Consider the following 13,350-nt stretch of genomic DNA (forward strand, 5'->3'; position numbering starts at 1 on the left):
GGTTTTTGTTGATTTTTCTTAGGTTCAATTACATCAGGTACATTTACCGCCAAATGGAAATTCTGCGTATTATATTTTTTAACCAATGCTCAGGGAAAATAGAGGAATAGTAAAGAAGACATGAGGAGCAAATATATTGTACACTAGGGTTGCACATATAGGTAGGTACATATGACATCACTATCCATGATTTATCATGTATCCATTCCAAACCCCATTTACAATGCACATAAATTATTATTCAAGCAAAAATATTACAGATAGCGTAATATAAACCAGAAACATAACAATAATAAATCATTTAAGTATAGTAATGTTTAAACTAATTGACAATGCAGCTTAACTATCTCAAAATAAGCAACGAATAAAAAAGGCAACAAAATGTTAAACACTCTAATTTAATATAAGTTAGAAAAATAACATGCAACATTAAGGTAAATAGAAGATAAATTTAACAATAACAAGCTATGATAATACAATAAATGTATAACTATATTTGGCTAACAAAAAGTATGGCAATTTTGTTCATCAGTTCATGATGATTCGTTTGTTTAGTTCATTAATCATCTGATTTGACTTGTCGCGTACTCGCATTCTACCTACTTGTTGTTTTACAATACACTTTATGCTAAGATTAAAAATTCTAAAACCCCTCGAATTTGCACTGAAAATTATTAAACTCTACATTATAGAGTGCCTTAAATTAAAATTGTATGTTCCTTTTTGGGAGGCACATTTATGGGTTGAATGAATGAGTATTACTTAATTTACCAACTTAGAAGTTTATAAACAGTGTCACAGAAATATGATTCAGTTAAGTACACGATGTTCAAAATATTGCAAATTTTTGTTTAACGCTCTTTAAAAGAAATGTTTTATTGAGTAATACGGTCGATCCAGGAGCCATCTGTGTAAAGCCATTTCCAAACTCCTGCCTCCTTTGGGCTGGAGGGTTGTTGGCATGCAAATATACACTTTTGCTCTCATTTAGGAGGGGTTTCGCTCAGGCCTCAGACAGCCTTAGGTAATGTACTTTAAGGCTAAAGAGCACCCTATTTCTTATGTGATGAACGCCACACCTATTCCTCGGCAAATTCTCCGTAACAGCATACATTATCGCGTTATGAATATAAAAAGAGACAACAGAGATGATCTCTAAGAGTGTGAAGGAATTTCTACAAGTTTTCTTATGGTGAAGTTCTCGTAATGTTCTAAGACACTTTTTTGTATAGTGAGGATTCATTGAAGATTGATAGCAAATATTTCACGTGCAACAAGGCCATATCGTAATTGGAATTCGGAAAGTGGGAAATAGGCTATCTTTGGTATGTATCCTGGTAAAAAAAACTACTTGATTTACCAAACAGCTGCTATGTTAGGTTTCTTACTATATGGCTATTTCACACATGGTTTAAATTCAGCCATTTCTCTTAAACATTAAACTAATTTTAATCTTTTGTTTTAACTAACTTGTTTTTGTTTGCACAGTTAGCTGATTATGGACGCTAGTGACAGGTTGGTATTACCAGAGGGGCAAGTGGAAATGCGTATTACAATCGTTTTATGAATTCCCTGACACCTTAACAACTAGTTAACTTTCTCTTCAAATTCGCCTACCCAGTCATGCCTAGCAAAGTCTCATATTTTGTACTTACCTTGCACTGTGGAAGGTATACCATACTTTCCATCCTCCACTGCGATAGAATTTATGACTCTTGCATTTCTTGACAGGGGATTGCATACGCAAAAATTTAATAGAACAAGTCACATGTCTTCACAATATTATATATTTCCAAAATCTTATGATATTCATTAATCTGAAAGTATTATTTATTGATACTCAAATATAGAATTCCTTCCTGTAAATTATTATTTTCTTTCCTTAAACATTACTATTTAAACTATAAATTAATAATTTACTTATAAAATGTAGTCTCTTGTAAGAAGAATCCAATAGAAGTTAAGATGACTTGAGTTGTATCTTTACATTGTATCCAAAATTGTATATAAATTGCCAATTAAAATCATTCAGGTCTAATTATTAATGAACCAGTAAATGATGATTAAGTAGAAGGAGCACTTTTAGTTAATAGTTAAATTACTTATATACGTTAATAATATAGTTTATATTTAGACATAAAATATTTAGTTTAGTCGTCGTTGTAGTCGTAAAGACTACAAAAAATAAAATAATACATTTTTAAGAAATATCAATATTGATGACTTACTTGAATCTATTGCAATCATGCATTCAAGTGTTAAAATACAAGTAAAAGTAACATATATCAGATTTGAAGCACCATGGATTTGATCCTGATGTCTTCCATGCCACTGCCGTGTGATGGGTGGTGGAGAAGGGTTGAATTTGGCGGGAATCAAAGCACAAACAGCTGCATCAACAGGTTATATCGGTCTTCTGGTCTTCTGCTGTGTAGTTTGCTAGTTTTGTTTGTTTTGGAATCGTCAATGTCAATTTCTAGTTTGTTTTGTTTTGTATGTATACTCACACTACAGTAATACAATTATTTAATTAAATATTTGTAGTCATCATTTGTCATATAACTAAGATTCATTTGATTCATAACAATACAAATTATTTCAAACTCTTGTACTGTAACATCTATGCTATTATCGAGGTTATATTGTTTGAAATTGTTATTTTAAAAAAATGATAGGAGACAAAGCCTTTGAACTAATTAAAGATTTGGAAAGGAGCAGGGGAAGTTTATTGCCATTTGATGTAAGTACCTCCATAGATTGATTTCAGTACATTAATGAAGTTTATTTTACAAACTAGGTCCAGTTTAAACAAATCTCATAACTTCTTCTAAATGCTGATAAAATTATCAGAAAGTCAGGGTAGGGTACGATAAGTGGACCCGGTTTTTTATATATGACATAAACTGTATAAATTGTGGCTCATAATTATTTATGAGTTTTCTATATTCCTATATACTCGTGTTTTAATTTAAAACATATGATTGTTATTTAGGACTATAGATACTTTTATATCAATTGATAGTCTAGGATTCAAGATGCGAATATTAGGTATCGATGATTATATTCTTTGATATAAAAAATCGGGTCCGCTTATCGTACACTACCTGAAGGTCACCTTAGGAATTTATATTTAATAATTTAGGAAATCCTAATCAATTTTGACATACGTATTAATTTTGATAAAATACTAACATTCTGTTACCCAACTATGTGCGGTTTGGTATTCAAGGTAGGGTGCAGCATCATTATCATTATCATTGTTTATAAATTACAATATTTCCATTAATATCTTGATTTTAGATTCTCATAAAAACATTCAAGTAATCTACACAACATAACTATGCTTGGAAACATGATTCAATGTGAATATTTAGTGTAGCTTCAGTTCACCTTCCTCTTAGTGCAGCATGTGTAATCTGATGCTGTCACAGAATTGATTCCTGAAATCTGGAGTCATGTTCTTATGAAGGGATCCAAAAATTTGGCAACAGAAACTCAAAATGAACTCTACATCGTAGTGCACTCAATTGTGCACCTGTGAGACAGTGTAAATAGTAGACTATACCTCTTCATGTAGATTACCAATCATAATTTCAATGCTATTAATGCATTCTGCTCGTTCTCTCAAACTATATTTTTAATATTAGAAATGAATATTAATTTGTGATTATCATTGTGCACTGTGATCAATATTATTAATATATCTGTACTCAAATATTTCTTGATAAATCCTAAGAATTATAATAATAATTTCTTATATACCTTTTTCATTGAATACTAGTTACGTATAAACAGTTATTCTAAAACAGTTGCTGGTCTTCAAAATAATTTTCATTCAATCAAACACTTCATTCATTTAAGAACATGGATATTGCATTTTCCTTTACAGGAAATAGTAGATTAATAGTAGAGGTTTAAGAGTAAAACATTACGGATAGTCTTTCTAAATGTTTGTAATTTACATTAAGTAATTTATTGCAGGATGATCGGGTAAGACTTGTATTCGAAGAAATGAGAATGCTGTGTGAACAAATCTCTGAAGCGATGTAAGTAATATTGAATACTACGTCAGTAGTTACCCTAATTTGAAAATATTTTATCCAACAAAAGACACATTTCTGTATCATTTATCTGTATTATCATCACAAGGTTGATTTTACAACTTTAAGAAATTCAAAACTTAGGAAACAACGTTTGTTTTTAAGTAAGGGTTTAATTTATGTATTGTAAGACTCCACAAAAAAGGTTAATAAAGCTTCTTGCAGGTGTGTAAATTTAATGTATACAATTGTCCTTTCAGGAATTCTACTACAGATGTCGATGCAAACGAAATATTTCCAGAAGTGAAACTGGAGAAAGCAGCATTGGAGAGAAATCAAAGATGTCTTCTAGCCTATTTGTGAGTAGTTTCTTACTTTACTGGAAAGACAATGTACAATTCTTGACAGAAAGACAATTCTTGATGAATGTACTTATAAATAGATTTTATGTCAAATCTTTAACGTTATGTAATTTCTTATGATAAATATGTCATTAAGTGCTAAAGTCTGTTGCTGACTGTTGAATGTTGTGTGTTATCGTGCTTTAAATAACAGAAACAGAAATTATAAACATTTTTTGTAATAGGATTAAACATTTTGTATTGAGTAAACTATGGTAACAAAAACAATGAAATTACATATAAATTCATGTATCATTTGTACTAAGAAGGACTGGAACAATTTTATGTCTGTCTCACTTGTTTTATTTTTACAAGATATATATCAAGAACAATTTGATGTATAGACTTGAAATTTTGCAAGAAGTTTCATTTTTCTATAGGAAAATTTAGTTCGATGATGTTGCATGTCACTTCTTGGAATTTTGCTGAGCTTTAGAAAACATTTTTATATTAACCATGATATCAATAAGAAAATGATAAAGTAAACAATGTAAACCAAACTAAGTACAGTAATATGACATTTGAATATGTGAAATTAATGAGTTTACTTTGTTTGATTGATTAATAAGACTTTCGTTAGATTGTTTGGGGTCTTTCACTACCCCTGTTAAAAATGTACTCTGATTCGGCTTAATGCTAGCAGAGCTTTTAAGAATAAATTAAGCCCTAAACTTAAAATGCATATTGATACTTTGATATTATCTTGAGGTCACTATTTTTTGAAGTTTTTCTTAGTGGGGACTCTAAAAACTACATTATTGGAATGAATAGACTTTATTTGACTTACTGTGAAAATTATATGCCTTTATGATGATTGGTTCTTTTTTCTGCCTCCCAAAAGGAATCTATGTCAGCAAGAAAAAGGCCACTATCCTTATCTGCTATTTGTTTTTAGATTATAATAATAAATATGTAAATACATACATACATATTATAACTATAAAGTTGCACACAAGAGATCTGAGTTTGAATTTAGAAACTATCTCGAGAGTTTTATTTTTTGCAAGAAGTGAGGTGTTGTTCGATGTGGTTTGACGATCGGAAAAGTTGGCCGAAAGTACTGATCGGAAATGCCCCTGACTATAAGTGCGGGCTTTATAAAATCTGTTAAAATATAGTAGCCTCCAGTTAATACTAAAGTACCTGTATATTTTGCTTCACTATCACTAAGGGTTCTTGAAAAATGTGTCATGATACTTCTTTTCTACATAGAAAAGAATGAGCTGCGTCTCGATGATGGTGCGTGTCTATCCATGAGATTTGGCTGGGTGTTTACATAGCCTAACTGTCCGCAGGATATGTCTAGAACAATTTTATATGTAGACTTTAAATTTTGCATGAAACATCATTTATACATAGAAAAGTATAAGTTCTATCTCTATGATGGTGCGAGTCCAGCGAGTCCAACCACGAGATTTGGCTGAGTGTCATTGAAGACTATCACGTAGAAGTCTAGCAAAATTTCTCTTCTGTCTGCCTGGTAGCTTTAAAAATTTCTTTCCTGACTGACGGTCTGTCTGTCCGCAGGATATCTCTAGGATGACATTTTGCATGCAACTTTAGCAGGGCATGTTATGCTACATGTGGTGTAGCATACTCCTACCTTGCTATTATCTAATTATAGTAATTTTTAAGCAAGGTTTATTAAATTACAATTTGCTTATAACAGATAATAGGCAAATTTTTCCAAAGCAGATGATATTTTGTTTGAGTTTTTTTAAATCAGTTGTACAGTTGCTATTTGCACTGAGACTCCATGGATCTACAACTTTTTGAGAACAGAAAACTTTCTACAAATCTTCACCTGCTTTAGTGCTGGTAATTGAAACACCATCTAATATCAAAGTAGGCAGGAAAGATATGGGCAAGTGGAGGTACATTGTTAATGAAGCTTCATAATGTAAAAGATGTAGAGAAAGGGGTTAACAAAGGAGAAGGAGGAGCTGTCCAAAAAGTAAGGTACATTTTTAAATTATAGAGTACTAACATGAAAAACCGAATGTTAACAATATACATTTGAAAGATAAATTCTATAGCAGTTTTTTATAATAGTCTTATCATAGCATTGAATTATCATTCCAAGCCCATTGTTGCAGAACTGTGAGGCTTGAACAATTCAGCCAGTCTCTTGGCACCCATTTGAAGCAAAAATTGTGACATCCAAATTTATGTACAGAGAAACTAAAGCAGTAAATTCCTTGAAATGTGTGTAAAGTCAAATAGAGTTCTATGGCTGTCATACTATAGTTTTCACAAAGCTACCACATGTCACAATGTCACGTCACTTCAGTCATTATCATGAACATTAGTGCGTCCTCCTCCATTAGCCATTCACATTAGACTGTACAAAGTTTATATACTTTCCCAGTCAAAGTTGGAATTACAGATTGCACGTTGTCACTGGCAGAACTTTGAGTTGGAGAACACTTTTTAAGCGATAAAACTAAATCAATCAGATCAGGAACAAGAACCATGGAACACCATACTTGGGTGCATCACTGAAGCTCAAACACCAAAGTTGCAGTGTTTGCACCTCTTCTCTCACAACAGCTCTCCTCAATATCTTCCGTCTATTTCTCCATTTATTTTATTTTTACTCAGCTAAACGTAAAGAATCGTAGACACCTTAAAATGCTCATGCTGTCTGGCTTAGTTACTGTTTTGAAGTTGTCAATTAGTTTTTTTTTTTTTTTAGGTGGAACCGAATGCAACTAATTCGTCAGATGAGGTGGGAATTCGGGAGCATCCTGCCGCCTGATATTAAGGAAAACTTGAGTGAGTCTGAAGTAAGTACTTTAGTAATTAGTAAATATACTTTGTTGTGATTTCTGTATATTAGAAGTATTTTAAAAAATCTGAATATTGGAAAAAACTGGGTTTTTTAGTTACTTAATTTGTTGATAGTTTTTAAAAATTTATACTGGGTGGCGCAAAAAGGATGGTCGGATTTGAACTGCGTAGTACCAGTGGAAGGTGAGGAGGGGGGACCACTGCCGGCCGTCTGCAAGTTGGCCATTACACCCAGTTTGAATGGTCACATTTTAAATAACTATAACTCCATCAGTTTTACAAATTAATTTTATTCAATTACGTAACTAAATGCTCCCAGGCACCCAATTACAAGAAATAACCTCCAAAATTCATGTACGGAAAATAACTTCCGGAAGATGGTGTCCTTCCTCGGTGATGCATTCCACATGTCTTTCCTTTACTTTAACTCACGGCTTAAAATGCGCTGCAACGAACGACGGCTGAGGCCTAAAGTTTGAGCACGACGCCTGGTGGAACGACGCGGACTGTGAAGCACTGACGCTCTAACATTCTCAATGTTCTGTGGAGTAACTGCCGTACGTGGACGCCCAGTAGATTTACCACTCATGACAGACCCTGTTGTCCGGAATGCAGTCACCCAACGTGATATGGATCTGCGATCTGGAATGGGTTCATCACGCGCTACACCAAAACGTTGTCGAAACAATCGTTGCACAGTAATAAAAGATTCATTATTTCTGAAAAACTGTTCCACAGCAAAAACACGATGCTCGACCGTCCACTGCGCCAATCTCGTGGTGGCAAACTGGGTGTAATGGGCGACTTGCAGATGGCCGGCAGTGGTCTCCCCCCTCCTCACCTTCCACTGGTACTACGCAGTTCAAATCCGACCATCCCTTTTGCGCCACCCAGTATTAATCAGGCTGTACTACAAAGAAACTAGGTATCTATAAGAGAAAAACAATTGTAATAGTTTCATTCAGCCTTGTATTCAGGATCTTGAAACTTAGGACAAGTTTTCATGTTGTTGGTAAATCCTGAAGCAAATCCTTTTACAAGACTTTATTAGATAGCCAAATGATCTCTGATATCAAAGAGTGATTTTACCAAAGACTCTTAGCCCTACTTGAACACAAAGCATCATGTTTTTTAAGTGCACAGTGTTAAATCTCAGCCACTATCAGTTTAGGACTTCCCCAGGGAACTTTCATTGCAACTTTTTTTATTCTAGGTGATAATAATTGACCTGGTTTACTAGGAATATCCTGTAGTTTTATGGACAGTACAATATCTGTACACAAAGTTTTCTCCTATTTAGCAGAAAATAGAAATGGAAATTTCTTTGTATTCTGGAGTATTAATTGCTAAAGCCTAAGTGTAAATAACAACATAAATCAGTATGTAGCGTGTAACCCCAGCCATTCAAAAAATTATTCTATCAAGGAAGAATCGTTTTTGTAATAAATTACTGTTTTTCATGGGAGTAACTTAGAATATGCACCATCTACAGCCAGAATATTTCAACATGTTTAGTGTATATTGAATTCACTGTCCTTCACGATGCAGAATCAGCCCTATACTTACAATGTTCTGTGAAAATATATCTACATCCTCCATGCCAGATCAGTAAGAGGAAAGATAGATTTCCTTTGTCAAGATGCACAACGAGATACCAAAAATATAGAATCCAACACAATGAAGTGCCTGAAGAAGGAGCTCAGCAAATGGTTGACAGAACAACCATATTACAGCCTGAGTTCTACAAGACAATTGATTTCATTGTATATCAAGATAACCTATTTTATTTTATCATGTACGAGTAACTTTCTTAAGTTTACGACATTATAATTTTACATTCTGTAAACTGTTTTGACGCCTTGTATTATCTACGAAATGACAAATAAAGAAATTGATTGATTGAGTTCACCTTCCTCTTAGTGCAGCATCTGGAATCTAATGTTGTCACATACTTGGCTCCTTAAATCTTGGAAAGTCATGTTCGTGTAAAGAGATACAAAAAAAGTCGGTGACAAAACTCAAAATGAACTCAATACATCGTTTCGAAATCAGAGACACCTAGACCACAAAAAAGTGTAATTTAGCTGAAAAGATATTCTCATTGTCTCATCAGATGCACAATTAATTGCACTATAATGTGATAAACACGATCTCTAAGCATGGTGGAGCAACCAAATGTTCTACACATAACGTAGCTATACCTTTTCACCTAGATTATACTTTTTTTTGTCATCTAGGTGTCTTTGATGTCGAAACGATGTATTGAGCTCAGTTTGAGCTCCCCGTTACTGATTTTTTTGGATCTATTCAGACTAACATGACTCCAGATTTCAGGAGTCAAGTCTGTGACAAGGTCAGATTCCAGAAGCTGCACTAAGAAGAAGGTGAACTGGAGTTTAACTCAAAATTCACAGTAACATCAAATAAGAATAGATTTGACAGTTGAATAATTCTTTGTTTAAAGTTTGTTATTGACGATGGAAAGTTCAAAGGGATAATAGGTTTTCAAACATTTTCCAGGAAAATTAGTTTCAAATATTAAAGATTTTTCGTTTAATTTTTTTATTTAAAGAAACAATATACTTTCCTTCCTGAATTCAAGATTTGTAGTAAAATTTTAAATTAACATCACAAAAAGCATTTACCTTTTAGGTTTATAATCAATTTAGAAGCAATTGGTTTGGTACAATAAAAAGAGAACAATTTGTTGTAGTATTGGTACTAGCGACTCATTATTACATCATGGCTTAAAAAAACTTTTTTTTAATTTTTGAAAATAATAGACATTATTTAATTTTTTTCTTTACCAAAATATTTAGGGTGTAAAGCCCTTTAAAATAAAGCACACCAAGACGTATTTGAAACTCTTGAGATTTCAACATGGACGCACTGATTTTGAGACATCCTATATTTTTTACACATTTGAAATTATTTTAAACAAATTCTTTGTCATTGATTTAATGGGGAATCAATTTAAATTAAACATCTGCAGTTAGACGTTTGACTGCTATACGTTTGAGATGGGTCGTCCAAAAAACTCTGTATAAATCCAAAGGTAACTATGCGTCAGGTAAGCAGGTTAATCAATGAAAAATCATGTGAATAATCCACTTGTTTTTAACTAAATGAATTTTAAAACAAAGAATGGTATTTCAGGTGAAATGGTTCAACAGTTACAGCAAATCACTTGCAAAATACATGAAGTCCCTGGGAAGAAATCATGGCCTGAATCTGACCCAGGATATCAAACCTCCTAAGTCACTTTATGTAGAGGTAAGTACTAATCAAAACCTTTCTGGAGATTCAAAGCATGCTGAAAAAAATCGTTGATTAGGAATATTGGTTCAGTCTTTTTGTGTTTGGTGTTGGGACAGGTGGTAGTTTCTTACCCTTTTAGTGTCAAACAAATTTTTCTCTTAATTTTAAGGTGTGACTTTTTATCAGTGATAAGCAAGTTTGGTTTTGCAAAATATACAGGGCCTAAGGTATACTTTTTGTAAAACACAATTTATTTCATTATTTAAATTATTCTTTTCAAAATTTTACTTAAATAAAATGCTATTTAACCAAAAGTGTATATTTTCATATGTATGTATGTAGATTTTTCCAAAATTGGTTTTTGTTACATTGTATCTGGAAACACAAAAGTACTTTTTTGGTGGGAAACATAATAAAAATTTTAAAAACCCAAGAACTAAGTGGACTTTTATCAAAATTTAAAGAAAGATGTACGATAGTTCACAATCTACTTGACTACTGTGATCGGCAAATGTTTCCCCTGTCCATTTTAAAACATTTACTTCCTAATTTTACATATGGCAGAATGGTTTAGCCATATAATTATGTTGCACTGATTCTTCTGCTTCTCCACAGAGTCTGCATTCATCAGTCTTAAACCCAGCTTCATTAGAGGGCTATGCCCTGTCAACATCCCTAATACCAGTTGTATATTGTCGTATATCCCTAATACCTCCTTACTTTGTTCAAAGATAGCTGACCAACCTTTTGCATAAGGAGAAATAAACATTTTAGATTGTCTTAAGTCCAGAGGTCTTTCACCACGTTAAGGGTCTAAACCTCTTTTCCCAATCTTTTACTAGAGCTTTGCTGTAGGAGAAAACTACTCCACATCATGGCCCTATATGAAGGGTTTCAGTACCTATTTTGGTGAAGGTATCTGCTTTTTCATTTCCCTGAAATCCCTCGTGGTCCAACATCCTCCCCCCCCCCCTAGATATACACAGACAGAGCTTACAGACTAATATCCTTATCCACAAAAATATTTGGGGTTTGCTTTTTTGCTTTGATTATTTAGTTGAAAAACCATAACATGATGAGCGTAAAATTGATTGTTAAATAACCAGCAAAGTAAGAGGAAAATTCAGCACTTTCTTTTAACTGACGTGATTATTTTCAGGTACGAAGTTTGATGGACTATGGGAAATTGGAGCTTGACGATGGTGAAGTGATTATACTAAAGAAGAACAGTCAACACCTGATGCCTCGTTCCCTCAGTGAACCTCTGATAAGACAAGGAATCCTGGAACAGATCTCAAATTAGTGTAATAGACATTGTGATACACTTCTTGTGCTTCATTAATCAGTGTGAACAATTCAACTATTTCCTATAAAAATGTCTTTATTCTAAAAATATGTTTCAACTGCAGATATTGTTATTTATTGGAAAAGTTTGTAAACACAATTAGAATACTATTAACTGTAATCTATTATTCTATGTTATTTTAAAGTAATTTTATTGTTATTCTTGAAACCGGCAGCTACTTTACTCTTTGGTGGCAATTTTCATTGCTCTTGTGGTAATTTTTAGCAATTTGTATTGTTATGGATTTAAATTTATAAAAAATCCTAGACTTATTTTGAGCATATTGTGTTGTATAAATATATCATTCTTTTTGTTGAGAGTGTAATAAAATTTATTAGTAATTAATTTAATTCTTTTGTAACACAGGGATATAATTGCAATTAAAAAAAGGAGACGATCATTCTTAATAAACATTTTGTGTTCAAAAGTTGTAAAGTTCTAAACTACTGAAAACCCAATAAAGCCTATAAGACCAAGGCCTCTAACTATAGGACTCTGTCCAACTGGCTTTAAAATTGGCCACTCTACAATTTGAAATTGGCTCTGGAGGTTGTGATACCTCCCAATGACCATAGCTTATCACCAGAAACCACAAGTTTAGTTTTTTCTAGTTTATTTACTTAAAAAAGAATTTTATAATACATGCTGAGCATTGACTGTAACTTTCCTTATAGAACCATCACTAGCTATTCAAGAGTCCTTAGCAAAATGTGTTGCCTCTCCCCACCACAAACTTGATAACTCCTTTCTCCACCCTCTCCTCCACAACACAGAATGTTACAACAAAAACAGAACTTCTTCCATGGCATGTTTACTAACGATACTTTAATTACTGATACAACAAGATGTTTCGTGTTAGTGTATTTTATCCCAAATATGTATGTAAAAATGAAACAAATTACTACCCTTTTCCAACTAAACAGAAAGAACTTTATTTCTAAACGTGTAAATACAATTATCTCTCATTTAATTTTTTGCTGTTTCATATTTGTGAAAGATGACAAGTTCAGTGGATGTTCGCTGATCAAGCTACACTAAAAACAGGTAATAAAATGTACATATCGTCAACAGAAGCATGTCAAAATTAGGCAATGAGCAGGTGATTCACTGACATGGGTTTAGATGAGTAATGGAAATGATAATTTAGCAATGATATGGCAATATGAAACTCAATGCCACAGTCATTACACCCATCTCCTATACACAACACTGACACTGTTGCTGTCATCACTAGAAAAGACACAAGACAAAATATTTTGTGGACCTTAAAATTACTTCTGTATTGTGTCTTAAAAGTGTTGCGAGAATATGCGTTTTATGAGAACTCAACCACTATCGCACATACATAATTTTGTATTCCTACGCAAGGTTTGTTTAATTAATTAGGAATATAACTTAAAAGACTTTCTAAAACATCATTGAAAATGGCTAGGCTGTTCGTAAGAGTAAGATCGTTCAACGACCGGCATCAATTATCTAGAGGTAAGTCTGCCTTCTGGATAAGACTTGACAAATT

General features: G+C 32.9%; 1 protein-coding gene across 1 annotated transcript; it reads left to right on the top strand.

Moving 5' to 3' along the window:
- Nucleotides 1-2,434: 2,434 nt before the first annotated feature.
- LOC124364214 (DNA replication complex GINS protein PSF1-like) lies at nucleotides 2,435-12,179 on the top strand. Its single transcript, XM_046819530.1, has 6 exons — nucleotides 2,435-2,740; nucleotides 3,982-4,046; nucleotides 4,301-4,399; nucleotides 7,137-7,227; nucleotides 10,388-10,504; nucleotides 11,649-12,179. The coding sequence occupies exons 1-6, from the start codon at nucleotides 2,669-2,671 to the stop codon at nucleotides 11,790-11,792; spliced, it is 588 nt and encodes a 195-aa protein (XP_046675486.1). The 5' UTR covers nucleotides 2,435-2,668; the 3' UTR covers nucleotides 11,793-12,179.
- Nucleotides 12,180-13,350: the final 1,171 nt, after the last annotated feature.

The sequence above is a fragment of the Homalodisca vitripennis genome, chromosome 6 (assembly GCF_021130785.1).
Source record: "Homalodisca vitripennis isolate AUS2020 chromosome 6, UT_GWSS_2.1, whole genome shotgun sequence".
NCBI lineage: Eukaryota > Metazoa > Arthropoda > Insecta > Hemiptera > Cicadellidae > Homalodisca > Homalodisca vitripennis.